The 16466-nt window shown below is 36.2% G+C and overlaps 2 protein-coding genes across 5 annotated transcripts in view; one reads left to right on the plus strand and one right to left on the minus strand.

The window, feature by feature from the left end:
- The window catches only part of LOC107590992 (VPS10 domain-containing receptor SorCS2-like), a 172458-nt gene extending 163388 nt beyond the window's left edge, over positions 1-9070 (plus strand). Inside the window, exons 18-27 of one of the 3 annotated variants that reach the window (XM_016279969.1) lie at positions 256-427; positions 564-750; positions 1443-1576; positions 2063-2186; positions 3964-4076; positions 4174-4296; positions 4620-4719; positions 5689-5791; positions 6142-6374; positions 8147-9070. In XM_016279969.1, the coding sequence (XP_016135455.1) occupies positions 256-427; positions 564-750; positions 1443-1576; positions 2063-2186; positions 3964-4076; positions 4174-4296; positions 4620-4719; positions 5689-5791; positions 6142-6374; positions 8147-8211 (1354 nt within the window). In that variant the 3' untranslated portion in view covers positions 8212-9070. The remainder of the gene's footprint in view (positions 1-255; positions 428-563; positions 751-1442; positions 1577-2062; positions 2187-3963; positions 4077-4173; positions 4297-4619; positions 4720-5688; positions 5792-6141; positions 6375-8146) is intronic. The other 2 variants (XM_016279970.1, XM_016279971.1) reach the window with 2 other exon arrangements.
- A 3681-nt stretch (positions 9071-12751) lies between these two features.
- The window catches only part of shrprbck1r (sharpin and rbck1 related), a 12359-nt gene continuing 8644 nt past the window's right edge, over positions 12752-16466 (minus strand). For both annotated transcript variants that reach the window (XM_016279973.1, XM_016279972.1), the window contains exons 11-14: positions 15725-15904; positions 15521-15619; positions 15160-15303; positions 12752-14889 (exon numbers count right to left, since the gene is read on the minus strand). In XM_016279973.1, the coding sequence (XP_016135459.1) occupies positions 14809-14889; positions 15160-15303; positions 15521-15619; positions 15725-15904 (504 nt within the window). In that variant the 3' untranslated portion in view covers positions 12752-14808. The remainder of the gene's footprint in view (positions 14890-15159; positions 15304-15520; positions 15620-15724; positions 15905-16466) is intronic.

The following is a 16466-nucleotide window of genomic DNA, read 5'->3' on the forward strand; positions in this document are numbered from 1 at the left end:
GTTAAGTAGAGCAGAAGTCTCTCGTTCAAAAAAAACTCAGCTGACAAAAAAAGTTGTGCTTGTTTATCAGTCGTTCTGAGAATACCTTTCTGGACACATTATATAGATATTTTGTCCACCTCTTAAAGCGAATTATTGTAGGTATTTAAGAATGAAATGCATCTTTTCCACAGTTTAAATCCAGGCCACGTCACATGGATTTTCCAGTTTAAGGCAAATAAAAACAAGTAAAGGCTAACATGTCTTGTGTTGTAGTTACCGGAAGGTCATCACTAATGTTTGTGAGGGTGGCTTGAATAAAGAACAGAGCGCGAAGCAGCATTCCTGCCCTCTGCTGCCCCCTAGAGGTCTGCAGCTGGGCATCAAAGGACAGATGCTGGCTGTGGCACCTGGTGATGACATCACTTTTATAGTCCATCAGGAACAGGTGATTATTTATACAACTCTTATCATTTGAATGCCAAAATGTAAGAAAACTTTTAATAGAATTTACAGGCACAGAAAAATGTTCCTCTTATTTGTAGTCATCTTTAACTTTTGTTTCTTTGTTCTTCCCTCTTCAGGGTGACACCACCAGCACCAGATATCAGGTGGATTTAATGGATGGCGTCAGGGCTATATATGAAAACCTGACTGTCACAGATGAACCCATTCAGCACCGTTATGAGAAGCCAGGTGTTTACCGTGTCAATGTGAAGGCTGAAAACTCTGCTGGACATGACCAAGCCACACTTTACATCCAGGTCACAGGTCAGTAAAATCAGCTGTGTAAAATTATGGAACATAATGGATAGTATAATCTATAATACTGTCTGTGAGGTTGAAATGTTTCTACTGAATCATAACTCAGAATCAGGCCCATGTGAAATCTGCACAAAGAAAGGTCGGATATTACCAAATGTGACCCTGGCCACAAAACCAGTCTTAAGTCGCTGGGGTATATTTGTAGCAATAGCCAAAAATACATTGTATGTGTCAGAATTATTGATTTTTCGCTTATGCCAAAAATCATTAAGATAAGATAAGATAACATAAGATATTTTGTAAATTTCCTACTGTAAATATATCAAAACTTAATTTTTTATTAGTAATATGCATTGCTAAGAACTTAATTTGGACAACTTTAAAGGCGATTTTATCAAGATTTTGTTTGCACCCTCAGATTCCAGATTTTCAAATAATTGTATCTCAGCCAAATATTGTCCTATCCTAACAAACCATACATCAAATGGTATATAATGTATATAATGGTGTATAAATCTCAATTTTAAAAAAGTGACCCTTATGACTGGTTTTGTGGTTCAGGGTCACAAATATTGATGGAAGTTGTACACATTTCTCACACTATATGTGCTGTTTTATCTCAAGATAGGCTAAACAACATTTTTGTTTTTTTTTGCAAAACTCTCAATTTGTCTATTTTGATCCCACTCTCTCTCCAGCTCCTCTTCAAGATGTCCATCTGGAGGTGGTCCCAATCGCTGGCAGAAATCAAGAAGTAAATCTCACAGCTATAGTGCTGCCCACTGAGGCAAACCTTACCGTGTTTTACTGGTGGATTGGAGATAACCTTCAGGTACTAATTAATAATATTCTATAAAAAATAAACTCATAATACATGATTTTTAGGGGACTGCCAAAAAATACTATTGCAAAAGCTCATGTTTTTCTGTTTTTTATTAGGTGTGTATATTAGGTGTTTGTGTTCAGTATTCAAATTATACTGACTTTAAAAAAAATTGAGTAGCCATTTATTTTAGCACTACTCTGAATTTTTCTACAGAAAAAAATGGCATGTAATGAGGGCATGTAATAAATTAATTGGCACTGCATCTAAAATTGTATGCATACATGTGGGATTGTAATGATAAGTTTTAAGATTAATGTTTAATGAGTTCATATACACACATACACATGTGTATACTCTCATACATGTGTAAATATTGAAGAAACTGACCTGGAATTAATTTGAGATGCTTATGCTTAAAGGTTCAGGTGTAGCCGTTAAAGTGATGCCCTTACACTTATATAGATATGTATGACGTGTCTTTCCCCTCGACAGCCGAAGCTGTCCCTGGAGAACAGTCTGATTACAAGGTTCTCTGAGGAGGGGGAAGTTCCTGTGACAGTTCAGGCTTCTAATGGTCGATCCATGGTACAGGACAGCAAGATTATCATTGTCTACGGTAAGATAAAACACCCCTTGATGGTGTACACCCTCAAAATGATTCTCTTCTGTTTAATTCTATCATACATATTTAGCATGTTCAGAGTGCATTGGTTCAACATTGTGATAGTTAAAGTGTTTGAGATGGCCAGTCAAATCAAAGAAGGCAAGTTTCCATGGGAGGTCCGTGATTAAAAAGGAAGCAGCCAATTCACCTAAAAATGAAAATCATTTACTCACCCTTACATAATTCCAAACCAGTATGGCCCAATTGTTCGCAAAACATAACAAAAGAATGTTTGCACTCTGTTTAACAAAAAAGACAAAAACTATAATAATATAACTGAAGGCACCACAAAGACAATCCAAATGGCCTTTGTGCTACTTTCAATGGATTGGTTTTATGGTATACAGGTAATCACTAGTCATAGAGAACTGTTCCTCAGTGTAAAAATTATATTTGCCATGTAAATCTGGAAATTCAAATTATGACTTGAAGTACAGCAGTCATCCATTAATGTTAACGAGAAGCACAAAGATACTAGTTATTGCAATTAAATATTTTTGAATAGCATTCATTTTTCTGTTTTGAGTTGTATTTTTCTGTTAGCAAGTGTGTTAAATTGCTCTGCACATCAGTAAGCCAGTGTGTTATGGTTTTTTAACTGTTCCTCAGTGTAAAAATTATATTTGCCATGTAAATCTGGAAATTCAAATTATGACTTGAAGTACAGCAGTCATCCATTAATGTTAACGAGAAGCACAAAGATACTAGTTATTGCAATTAAATATTTTTGAATAGCATTCATTTTTCTGTTTTGAGTTGTATTTTGTGTTAAATTGCTCTGCACATCAGTAAGCCAGTGTGTTATGGTTTTTTAGTCCCTGCGTGTACTGCATGAATAATCTGGGCCTTGTGACAAACACAGATTGTATATAATTAAACATCATTCACAGAAACACTGTCAGTACTAAAAAAAGATTGGGAACTAATGCCACAGTTAATGCATACTGGTAAAGTTCTCGATTTGTGTTTTAAATCCAACTTGAGGACTAACCCTATTTCTTTCTTGTAATGACAGTGTTAAATAGAACTGAAATGTTCATGTGATTCCAGGGCTGGATTGAATATTTATGAGTGTGGTGTGATAGGGATGAGGTCATGCTTGGAAAGCAGAAATGACGGTCTCGCTCAGAGACAATGTTCAGCTTGAATACAAAATGAAGAAGAACTATTGTGCACAGTCTCACTTCACTGTTTCATATCATTTGTCCTCCTGCTAAAAGTAAACCTGTTGGTTACATTTTTTTAATAATTTAAGTTGAATGACTTCCCAACTTTAAAAAACAAAAAGACTTGCCTGGAAGAGTTCGGTTCTTTATTTTGAGATCACATCTTTTCAACTGGTTTTATGAGTCCTTTTCACATGTTTCATGTTGTATGAAAGTTTTAAAGGCATTTAGTTCACCCAAAAAAATTGAATTCTGTCTTACCATTATTAATCACCTTCATGTCATTCTAAACCCATATGCTTTGCTAGAGCTATTGGAGTAACAATATTTTGTGAGTGTGACACCGATTGAAAGTCTTTGTCTACCTCACCTCTTGCCTCTGTTTATGCAGTAGGATCACTTCAAATAGTGAGGCTTTTAGTTGAACTAATGAGAGTTAAATGATTATTATTGTATTGTTTTTGTATTATTCTTCTGTGCAATATAGTTTTTTTTTTTGCAGCTGCAATATTAACATTTATATGTTCATAATACCTTGTTCATAATACAATGTCTCTCTTCAGATCATTTCCAGGTCATCCCATTGAGTTTCAGTCGTAATTTGGATCGCTTTAACCCAAACATCCCTGAATGGAGACAAGATGTGGGACAAGTCGTAACCAAGATTCTTGCAAAGGTTTCAATCATAAACACACAAACACTAGAGCTCTGTTTGTTTTATGCAGAACAACCATTTTAAATGTACTTATCATGTTTCACTCTTTCTCTAAAAGCTCACAGGGGTTCCTCGGGACTCTTTGGTGACCATGGTGAAGCCTGGTCTTCCCACCACCGCAGACCTCTATGTTCTTCCTCAAGAGAGCACACCAGTGAAGAGGAGTGTGTTTGTGGATAAGGTAGATGCATCATCTTGCCTGGGATGCCACTCGAATGAGAAGAGATACATTCTCAGACAGCAAAACATTAGTCTAGCAATAAAACCTCTTGATACGGTGACCTAAAATGATGACATCCACAAACAACTTGTTAGAACCTGGAGATACTTTTTGCATTAGAAGTAAACAGTAAATTGAATGAGTCAGGGAATTCATTTCTTGTTTACTATGGTTTACTCGGACACAAATTATAATAAAGTAGCCTATAATGGTACAAATGTTTTGAAATGATTTTTGTTAGGATTTAACTGTTATGTTCTTGTGTGTGTTCTTCATTTGCACAGCGTGTTCCCACTATAAAGCAGGTTCTGAGTGAGAACAATGTGAGCTTCATTGTGAGAGGAGGGTTAAGAGTATTGGTGACTCTGGCGGACTCAGATAGAGGTGAGCAAAATAAAACGGATTCCAGCACCTGACAGACACTCACACATTCATGTACATCTCCAAAGTATGTCAGTGAGTCACTTAACAATTATAGCATTACAGCAAGCCCTTCATCAATAATTACTAAAACAGAACTAATGTATTTCAAAGGACCTATCACTAGTGATGTGTCTGCCAGCACAACAGAGACTGGTGCGTCACTTTACCTCTTGCTTTTAGAAGTGTCATCTTTACTCTTTATAGGGGTCCTATTATGCTTTCACTTTTTCAACTTTATTTAGTCTGTAATGTTGCTGTTTGAGCATAAAAAAGAGCTGCAAAGTTACAAAGCTCAAAGTCCACTTCAAAAGGAGATATTTTATTTAACAGAAATCACTTTTCAAAAACTACAACGAACGACTCTGTTCTGTTCTGTTTTCTGATCTAGTTGTTACATACAGTTGGCTTCATTTACTCTTCATATGTATGCTTCTGTTGGCTTGCATTTCTGTTTGAGTTTTGTGCTGTCAAAGTTGCAGTGCTCTTTGGTTTGAAAAACACATGCATGCTTAAGTTTTCTTTATTGTAAACTTTCTTTGTGTTTATTTTTAGTTCATCTTTTAGGCATTTTAAAGTTTTTTGTTTGTTTGTTTCACTGTTGTTTGTGTCACAGCCCCACAAATGCATTCATCCACACAAGGTGTGTACATTGTGTGTGATTTGAATTTGTTTAGGTTATTTCTTTACACGTTTGGTAAGTAAATAGTTATCATCAGAGCCAGGTGATGGTTAAAGAGTTCAATCCAAAATGAAAATTCATCTCATCAAGTGTAAACTATCCCTTTAATTCCTGTGGCATTACAGGCGCTAATGATATACAGGTTAGCAGAATCAAATTTTGTAGGAAATTTATTGCAACTGTTGGCAAGCGTTTGATAATTATGATAAAGGAAGTAAAGCGTGATGACCAGAGATGTTCCTCTTCTGCAGGTTCTCGTCTGGCTGCAGCAGGTCCAGGTGTTTGGGCTCTAGCTGTCTTTCTCCTCATCAGTCTGATCTCTGCTGCAGCATTCATACTCTTCAAGTTTAAAAGGTTTGTCCTTTTCTTCAGGTTTTATTGCGGCAATTTTAAAAAGTAATATTTCATGTTTTTTGAAGACTTCCCTGTCATTCCTGGGTGGGTTACTAGGGAAAATTACTCAACCTATTTCCAAATGAATAACATGCACAACCATTCTGTCTTGCTGCCCATCACCGAATTGCATGGTACACACATGTATGCAGGAACCACAGATTTTCTTAGAAAAACTGTACTCTTTTGATAATGCTATGGATATTCACTGTCCCGTCACACCTCATCACTGAAGAATGCATGCTCAGTCCCCACATGTCTAAGTGACAGCCAGATTATATAACAGAACATGAACTACAAAACTGTGACAGGAAAAACTACAAAAACCATGGTTCCTTGCTGAGGCCAGAGGAGAGCAGCCTAATGCATCCCTGGCTGCGTTTCAGAAAACTGCCGGGACGAAACGTCTATGCTCAGATGCACAATGAGAAGGAGCAGGAAATGACCAGCCCTGTCAATCACAGTGAGGACACACAGAATATCATTCAAGGCGAGGAGTTCATTGATGACGACCTTGACTCGCAGACACTAGGTAACGCTGGAGGTAGAAGCAAATTCAGTTACCCTAGACTAACCAGTCATTACTAACCAGAAAAGACTCAGTCACTCTAACATCAGTTTGCTACTAATTCAGAAATGGGGCCCGTTATTGGATTTGTTGGGTCTACTTTAATTTGGGGAACAATTCTCACTATAAACCAACTATTAACTATGACTGTTGCCTTGATAAACTCCTAATTTTCTGCTTATTAAAGGTATAGTTCACCCAAAAATGAAAATTTTGCCATCATTTACTCCCCCTCATGTCATTCCAAACACAAAAGAATATATTTTGAAGAACCAAACATCAGTTTGGACCATCAACTGTTTGATTACCATCATTCTTCAAAATATCTTCTTTTGTGTTTGGAAATATACATAAGAAAGAAACTTATACAGGTTTGGAACGACATGTGGGTGAGTAAATGATAAAATTGTAATTTTTATGGTGAACTATCCCTTTAACAGTTGGTAAGGTAAATGTTAAGTTTAGATATAGTGTATGATTAAGGGATCTAAAATATGGTCATTCATAATAAGGCATTAATATGTGCTTTATAAGAACTAATAAATGGTCAAAATATTAGTACTATGCATGCTAATAATAACCAACTAGTTAATAGTGAGAATTGGTCTCTAAACGAAACACCACAATAAAGGTTCAGTTTGTTAATGCCTGAGGAATCATGAACTAATAATGAACTATACTTTTATACTATTGATTATAATGATTATAATTGATACTTTTATCATTTCAAAAGTTAGTTTATTTATAAAAAATATTGTTCATTGTTAAGTCATGTTCATTCATAATATTTTATTGTTAAACTTAAAGCTTAAAATATTGTACTATGTAGAAGTGAAAGAAACTTATACAGGTTTGGAACGACATGTGGGTGAGTAAATGATAAAATTGTAATTTTTATGGTGAACTATCCCTTTAACAGTTGGTAAGGTAAATGTTAAGTTTAGATATAGTGTATGATTAAGGGATCTAAAATATGGTCATTCATAATAAGGCATTAATATGTGCTTTATAAGAACTAATAAATGGTCAAAATATTAGTACTATGCATGCTAATAATAACCAACTAGTTAATAGTGAGAATTGGTCTCTAAACGAAACACCACAATAAAGGTTCAGTTTGTTAATGCCTGAGGAATCATGAACTAATAATGAACTATACTTTTATACTATTGATTATAATGATTATAATTGATACTTTTATAATTTCAAAAGTTAGTTTATTTATAAAAAATATTGTTCATTGTTAAGTCATGTTCATTCATAATATTTTATTGTTAAACTTAAAGCTTAAAATATTGTACTATGTAGAAGTGTTTTTTTTATATGCATGTAGAAATTACCATTACCCAAGATTAATAATGCTGTAAAATTGTTGTTTTTTAGTTAATAATTTTAAATGCATTAACTGATGTTTATTTCATTGAAATTTTACCTTATTTTAAAGTCTTATGATTTATTTATTTGATTCAAAAGGCACATAAAACTATTAATATTTTAGTATTATTAACATTGTTTTATTTGTTACACTTACTATTTATTTTTTATGTGAACAGGGCTTTTACATGACTTAAATCTAATTATTACTAATTACCTTGCGAGTTGGTTAAAATGTCTACAATCTATAGGTATTATAATTAAATGTCTACATTTTCTTCAATGTCACATTGTGCAACAACCTTGAGTGATGAAGAGCATTTTTTTTCACCTGCTGCCTTTCCAAAACCTCCTTCTGCTTTTCTTGTTGCCAGGCAACCACTCAGGAGTGGTGTTGAGCATAAATTCAAGGGAGCTGCACAGTTACCTGACCAGCTGATGACCAATGTGAAGGTGCCGGTGATGAGCACAACAGACTATGCCTTCCTCCTCTCTCCAGATCTGACCCTTCAGACACCCTTACAGGAGAGAGATCAGACACACACCTGCACCAAACCTTCTCCTCCTCTCTCTATCTTCTCTCTGTCTTTTCCAGCCTCCGTTCCCTCATTCCACGAGGTGGATTTTGTGCCCATCTGCTGCGCCTCGGCTTCACTGATGATCACATACGCACACTTACATTTGTTGGTCTCTGCACCCTGCAATCTGTCTCATCCCTGTCCACCTTCTCTCTCATCTCTTCTCATTATTATTCTTATCACAGGAGCATGGAATCAGCCCCACCTACTAACTCCCAGGGAGAACCTCATTGACAAATGCTTTATTCCATCTTTTGTTAGTTTTGTCTTTCAGTCTGAATAGTGTTTTTGACTCTTGTGGTCACTGTAAAACTCAGATTAGACAGATAGGTGAGTGAAGCTGCGCAGATGCAGTGCAGTGCAAGATATGATTCACATTTCATTCAGGGGAAGCAATGTTTGTTAGATATAGCCAAAGGGAAAACACCCTCTTTTCCTTGTATTGTAAAAAAAAATTTAGTAGAATTTTTATATGCAATAACACATCTCTTGCTTTAATCAATAACTAAATCTATTATTTTGCCCCGTTTCATGATTATGCTATGCAGTAAAGTCGTCATTTTTGTCTGCCTCATCTGATGCTGCAACACATCAGTGACGTTTTTCTTTTACTGTTCCACATCATTAATATCTATAGTGGAATTGGTAACTTCAACGATGATGTAAAACTTATTAAAGGGGTCATATGATGCGATTTCAATTTTTCCTTTCTCTTTGGAGTGTTACAAGCTCTTGGTGCATAAAGAAGATCTGTAAAGTTGCAAAAACTAAAGTCTCAAATCCAAAGAGATATTCTTTATAAAAGTTAAGTCAACCACACCTACCTAAAACGGCTCGTTCGAACACGCTCCCACATGTCTACCTCACTGTGTGGGAAGATTTGCATAAACCGCCCAAATGTTCACGCAAAGAAAGAAGGCGTAACTTTTATTCTCGCTGTAGTATTGTTGCCGCCACCGCCATGTCGTGAAGGCGCTGTGTTTCATTGTGAAAGCGAAACTACTTTGTTTGGCCTTCCAAAAAAGGCTTTCACCGTCGACGAAGCAGAGTCCAGCCCGGGGTCGTCACATGTGGTTGCCGCAAGCCTCCTTTGTCGAATCTGCCGGGCGCCGCTAACTCAAGCCTCTGTGTGTTTCATTGTGAAAGAGAAACTACTTTGTTTGGCCTTCCAAAAGAGGACATAATGTTTCTATAAAGTGGGGCAGTTCCAACTTTGCAAGGACAGCCTGTATTTAAAGAATTTGCCACTGATGATTCAAACGCGAGTTTGAGCAGTGTAGAGTAGCGCTTAGTTTCTCCGATCACAAATGCAGACATGGTTTTATGTTTACGCTGCGCAATACACAACGCGTTTCAGAAAGGCGGGGCATAGAGGAGAAACAATAATGTACAGTATGTGGAAAATAATGTTTTTTTAACCTTAAACCGCATAAACATTGCATTACACCAAATACACCAAATAATGTTCTTTTTAGCTACATCATACGACCCCTTTAACATTGATTACACTGCCCCAAGAAATGCTTTTATTGCAAGCAAATTATGTCAAAAAGGCAGGAGCAAAAAAATGATACACCTTTCCAATTACTGCCAAATCAGCACAGCTGGATCCTCCTTGGTGTTCTTGGAAAACCTGCACCAATTATCAGGGCTGTCGCTTAAATTTACATGGCCTGAGATATTGTTTTGTGGGTGTCTTTACGATAGGGCCTGGGATATTGCCCCTGAGCCTTATTCCTGTCTGTTTTCTCCAAGAACTACAGTGCCAAATTCTCATCTGTGAGATTATAGTCCATTTATCTTCACTGCATAATGAAACGGTATCCCCTAACAAATCAAATCCCATCATTCATCATGTCGAAATCCTTTGTGAAAGCTAGCTAAATTCATATGATCGTTTATTTATTGGACTTTAGATTTCCTCACAAGCATCAGCCATCAGATCTTGACAGGGAGTTGACACAGGATGGTACACAGCGTAGCATGTGCTACCTGTCAGGTGTAGTGTGTGTATAAGCCTATATTAGGCGTAGAAGGACGAGGTCACGTTCCCTTTCGTTTGGCTTGTATATATAACAATGTGTACATAGAACCCTCTGTATATAGACCCTCCGAAATATGACACTTTCAATAGACCAAAATGTGCACTGTTTTCTCCCAAATGCCTCGCACTGGGTTTTCTTGAATTCAGGAGTTCTACATGGACATGATTTGATCACTTCTACATCTTTGTCTTTATTCAGCGTTGTTTACTGCAGGATATTCTTAATATTTCACACTATCTATAACATTTACACTCACACGACTAAAGAGCTGTGTGAGAAGTGGTGCACTGTGTCTTTGTGTGATTTTTTTGTTTTGTTTTGACATTTTTAGGGTTTAGCTGTTTGAATCGAGGTGTCTGTCTCAATGCACACGTCTCGCTGTTGGATTCACTAGTGTTTTCTGGATGTGAATGGATGAGGGTCTCTCACTTGCACTAATCACAGTTCATGGCTTGTACAGTGTTGTTCGGGTGGGTTTAGGGAACACTTCATTTTCAAGTGAGAAAGACACCGTGTATGTTAAGTCATACTACATGAGAAAGATTCAGTCCGGGAAGTAGGGTGACCATACGTCCTCTTTTTCGCTCGCATGTCCTGTCTGGTATTTCTTAATTTTCTTTAAGAGATAGTTCACACAAAAATGAAAATTAACACAGGTGTATATGACTTTTTTCTTTCAGATGAATACAATCGGAGTTATATTAAAAACATCCTGGCTCTTCCACGAATCCGAGGATTTGTAAAAAAAATTAAAATATCAGAGGATTTCAATATAAGCCAGGAGGAGACTTGGTTTACTGTAAACAAATCTTGGTTTTTGCGAGACTAGCATATTCTCACCGGAGCTTACGCTACAGCACATACTTCATGTGCTGGAACGCCACTCTCTCGTGAACGTGTGTACGACAGTTAACGGAAGCTACAGTTTACAACTTATAACGTTTTAAACATGGATATTTTTATTACACAAACGCATTGCTTTGCTTCAAAAGGCCTTTATTATCCCCCCAGAGCTGTGTGAGTCCTTTTTGTTATGGATGGATGCACTTTATTGGACGTCAAAATCTCAAGGCCCATTCACTGCCATTATAAAGCTTGGAAGAGTCAGGACATTTTTAATATAACTCCGATTGTATTCATGTGAAAGAAGAAAGTTTTATACACCTAGGATTGCTTGAGGGTGAGCAAATCATGGGGTCATTTTCTTTTTTGGGTGATCCATCCCTTTAAATGTCTGGGGGGGGTTTTTCATACTTGCTTAAGGTAATGACTGAAAAGTAGGCTTTGGACGTAACTGACCAATCGTTTCATGCAAGAAAGTGGGATCTACAGAGAAGAATGAGGACAGCAGAGCGCATGTCAATAGAAAGATAAAGCCAAAACCCAGAAATTTTAGACAATTTAGAAATCCCGACCAGAGCATGTCCAAAAAATTAAAAAAAAAAGCATGTATGGTCACCCTATTGGAAGTCTTGACCAAACTGATAGTTTGCAGGTTCACGGCCTCTTCAACACATTCTGTTGTGGAGCTTGAGCAGATTGTGTCTTTCCAAGTTTGATTCAAACATTGACTGTTTTATGGCAGTCTTGAGTCAATAGATTCTTTCAGCATAAACCAAAAAGATGGCATCTCTACATTCACCAGTTTATGCTTATGTATATCAATAATACAAAATTGTTCATTTCTGTACAATGTAAACAGTATGAACTAATTGCACCAGAAGCTGAACTGTCTTTTTTTTTTACCTGTATATGTACAGTTATTTAGTAGTGTGTCATTTGTATTTCCATCCATGAAGCGACAATGAGGAAAAGCTTGAGTGTCCCATTAAGAGACGTTTCGGAGTAAGTTTTTCTTTAGTGATGGCACACTCCTGCAATGAGGACACTTCGTGTATACACACCTGAATCATTTTTTAAATTCAGACTCAAATCTGGTGGAGAGACAGTTGAACGGAGTCTGTATTTTTAGTTCTTGTTTCTTTATAATGTAAATGTTTTTGACTCCACTGCAACAAGTGAAAAGCACTTAATTAGCGTGTCTGAATTCAAACACACTAACTGTAAAGGTTTGTTTTGTTAGTTTGAGCTGTTTAATAAAGTTTTAACATGATTCACGAAGCTGATACCGGTTTTCATTTCAGTCTATAGAACAAAACATACATGAAACTGTTGATGGTTGATGCTTCCTCTTCACAACTGTAACCTCATTAAAATTTATTTGTGTGTGTGATGTGAGAGTCAGAACTGAACCAAAATCAGATTTGGTGACATTTAGCAAGTGTTTGCATTTTAATCACTGCAGTGAAGAACAAACTACAAGAGTTAAATAAAATACAGGTTGGTTATTTTTTTATTTTTTAAGAACAAAATGTGAAGCATGTTAAATTAGTCCAAACATGTACGTAATAATGAGAATATCTTAAATATTTTCAATACAGGTGCTCAGTAGTCAGCACTACAATCCGTAAGGCACTTTTTAAGACTTGCAACCCTGAATTAAAGTGTAAGATTTCTGCAAGTGCAGGGTCCTTTCTATTTTCAGTCATTCATTTTCTTCTGTGGTACATGCAAAAAACACTCTATTGAACTTCATAGTGCACATATTTGAACATTAGTGAGGTTCATAATATCATGAGAAAGAGTGAACGCCCCTTCACTAAACACAACTGTTTTGCAATTGTACAAACCTATTGCATAATTCCACTGGATTCTCAACAACAATATAAATGCTTAGAAGAAAAATAAACCTACTCTTTTAGGTGCAAATAAAAAAAATATATATAGTAAACTAAAGAAAATAAGTTTGTCTCATGAAAACATTTTTGAAATGCATAAGTAGATGCTTTGGGTGCTGACATTTGTTTCAGTGCATAGATTCAAAGCTTTGGGATCAATATCGGTCCTTTGGCTTATAACAGTCTTGAGGACTTTCCACACAAGCCTCAGGTCCCTGCTCTTGACCATTACTGCTACTTAAATTAGCATAGCATTGCAATGTAACATTAAAACAATACTAAATAACTAGGCTACATATTAATCACATCCAACTTACAAACAAACAATCAAATTTTAAAGCAATATACTGGATTGTGTTAAACTTACTGAACTAATGTGCAACATATGCACAAAATACAATGTCTCTTGGTTGGTAGGAAAGGTGAAGGGAAAACCCGGCACACATAAATGATCCTGGATCAGAAATCAACAACAACATACAGTATTTAAAATAATAACGATAATTATAAGACTGCAAAACGTCTGCTCATGTTAGTGGTTACGTGACGAAAACAGGCAAGAAAAGGCACTTTCAGTAACAGGTCTTAACAGTGTAGTATAGCTTTAAGAGTAAGACAAGACAAATACACAAGTATGTGTGTAATTGCATTGTAATAATTCCCTTAGTTTCATTTTTATCGGCAGCTTCAGATTAGCTTTGGCTTTATTTTTGTCCTCCTGGGATCATTTGATCAGATTTTAAAAAATGCTTTAAAACATTCCCATGTTTGTATTAAAATCAATTTTTATCAAAATGTTTTTGATTTAGGTTACACATAATGCTCAATGTTCTGTTGCCACCCACATCACAGTTGTACTTGAGTGATCTACCAGTTGACTGAATCATTAAAAAGAACTGGTTACAAATTATAATTGATTTGCAAATCACTAATTTAAGCCCCTTCAAAGTAACGATTCTGTCTTAAATAACTCAAAATAGTTACAGCGTGGCAATACTCGTGCAGTTTAAAGTGGGTTTACATTTTGTAGTAGCTGTCAAATGCAAATGTCACTTTTTTTGTAGTCGATCAGAAATAAAACAAATATAGGTGATATTTGCTATATAACATACAGTTGAGAAAATGGAAAGCTTTTCTGTGGGTCTTTGAAATAATTACACAATATCAGGATGCTGACTGGACTGATACAGTAGCCATCCAATAGGAGGAGTCTGTTTTCAAGTGGATTCCCCATGGTGCCTTCAATTGCTTTATGATTTACTTACGTAAAATGAACCATTGAAAAAATGTTTACACAACAGAACTACGTATTTCTGTATTTCAGTTAAAAGCTTCAGAAAGCTAACTCCAAAATAAAGCAGGTGGGCAGTACAAAGTGTGTGTCTGTCAGTGTTGCCAAGTCTACGGAATTGAGCTACTTTCATAATGCTACCGTGGGCCGGTTTTTTTTTTTTTTTTTTTACAGTCAGCGAAATACCCCCGCCCCCCTTGAGCATGATTTTGACCAGGTTGGGACCTAGAAGCAGGTTTTGACCTCCTGGAATTGGGCTGGTTTTGTTACACAGACCTGGCAATCCTGATGTCTGTCAAAACCTTTTATTTAATGTCACAAACTGCCAAGAGATGACACTACTCTCTCTTACTCGTACCTCCTCCTCTCTCTCTGCTTTTCCCTTTAGTGACAGTTCTGGCATTTTGGGTGGCATCTCTGTTTGTTGACATTGCAGCGGCAGCCTCCACTCGTGTCTCCAGGACCCTGAAGTGAGAAAGACAAATGATGCTCTGTTTCCAAATAATACATATTACCAATTAACAATGATTTTGACAACTTTTTTTAGGAATCTGTAGGTCGCTGTATTTATGGCTTTGTCATAGTGATAACTGACCAACATGGGTTGGTTTAACTGCCAGAATGTAGTAATTAGAAACAAAACCAGCATTATACACTTTAACCTTTCCTATGTATGATGGCCAATGGAGTCAGAGAATAAAGCTTATATCCCAGTCTTATGAAAAAAGCTCTTACTTTGGGCCCCCAGCGTGGTCCTCTGGTGACCCAGCAGATCTCAGTGTGGCAGACAGTACAGCGGAGCCAATCACAGCCCTCCTTCTTCTGCACAATGATGCCACACTGAGGGCAATGCATCGCCTCTCCAGAATTAACAAGAGTCTGCGTGAGTGATGGGACAGAAAGTTTGGGGTAAATAATAATAATAATAATAAGAAAGAAATTGATCAAAAGTGACAGTAACATTCAGTTCATGTGTGAATGATGGGACAAAAAAATGAAAAGAGATGAACATTTATAACTTATAAGGAACAAGATGTTGTCACATAACAAAGGGTCTTTGATATACAACAAGGATCTATATTTGTTTGTGCTTGACCTTCAGCAGGTCTCTGGTTCTTCGCGCTGCAGAGTCATTGATGGCACGGGCTGCTAGATCATCCTGATACTGCTTACAATTCATCCCTTCATGAATGGCCTAAGCAGAGGAAAAACAAAGCCATTATATTATAATGAGAATCTAATAAGAGAAAGAAAGGGTTTAAGGGTACTGTTCAGTGTGTAAGTATTTGACAAACTTTACCTTGCAGAGCAGGCAGTTGTGTTTTCTGCACACTGGGCAGTGAAAAGTGTTGACAGTGTCTTCATAAACACACCAGCCAGGACAGTCTGCTGTAGCACAGTGATAACTGCCCTCACATCGAGACTCTGCAACAGACAGACCCCTCTGCAACCAGCGCTCATAATCATCTACTGACACCAGCTGAGTGAGAAAGATAGCAGAGCCAAAAAATGCAAAGCATATATTTGTTACTTGCACTGACACAATAAATCACTCAATAAATTAATACAAATGTTGTCTGATGTTATTCAAAGCCAGATAAGTACATTATTAGGACCAAGAATTAAGTAGGGTTAATATAATAAACAAAGCAGTAAATAATCATCTACTGACACCAGCTGAGTGAGAAAGATAGCAGAGCCAAAAAATGCAAAGCATATATTTGTTACTTGCACTGACACAATAAATCACTCAATAAATGAATACAAATGTTGTCTGATGTTATTCAAAGCCAGATAAGTACATTATTAGGACCATGAATTAAGTAGGGTTAATATAATAAACAAAAATATAATTAAAAAAAATGTTTTTCAGCAAGTTGTCAAAGAAAATGTTCTTTTTGTTTCCATGTAGTTTACCTTCATATTTAGATAAACTGAAATAAAACTGTAAAATTCATAAAAATGATAAAGACATTTAATATATATATATATATATATATATATATATATATATATATATATATATATATAAAAAAAATATA

The sequence above is a fragment of the Sinocyclocheilus grahami genome, unplaced genomic scaffold (genome assembly GCF_001515645.1).
Source record: "Sinocyclocheilus grahami isolate Dianchi unplaced genomic scaffold, SAMN03320097.WGS_v1.1 scaffold136.1, whole genome shotgun sequence".
Lineage (NCBI taxonomy): Eukaryota > Metazoa > Chordata > Actinopteri > Cypriniformes > Cyprinidae > Sinocyclocheilus > Sinocyclocheilus grahami.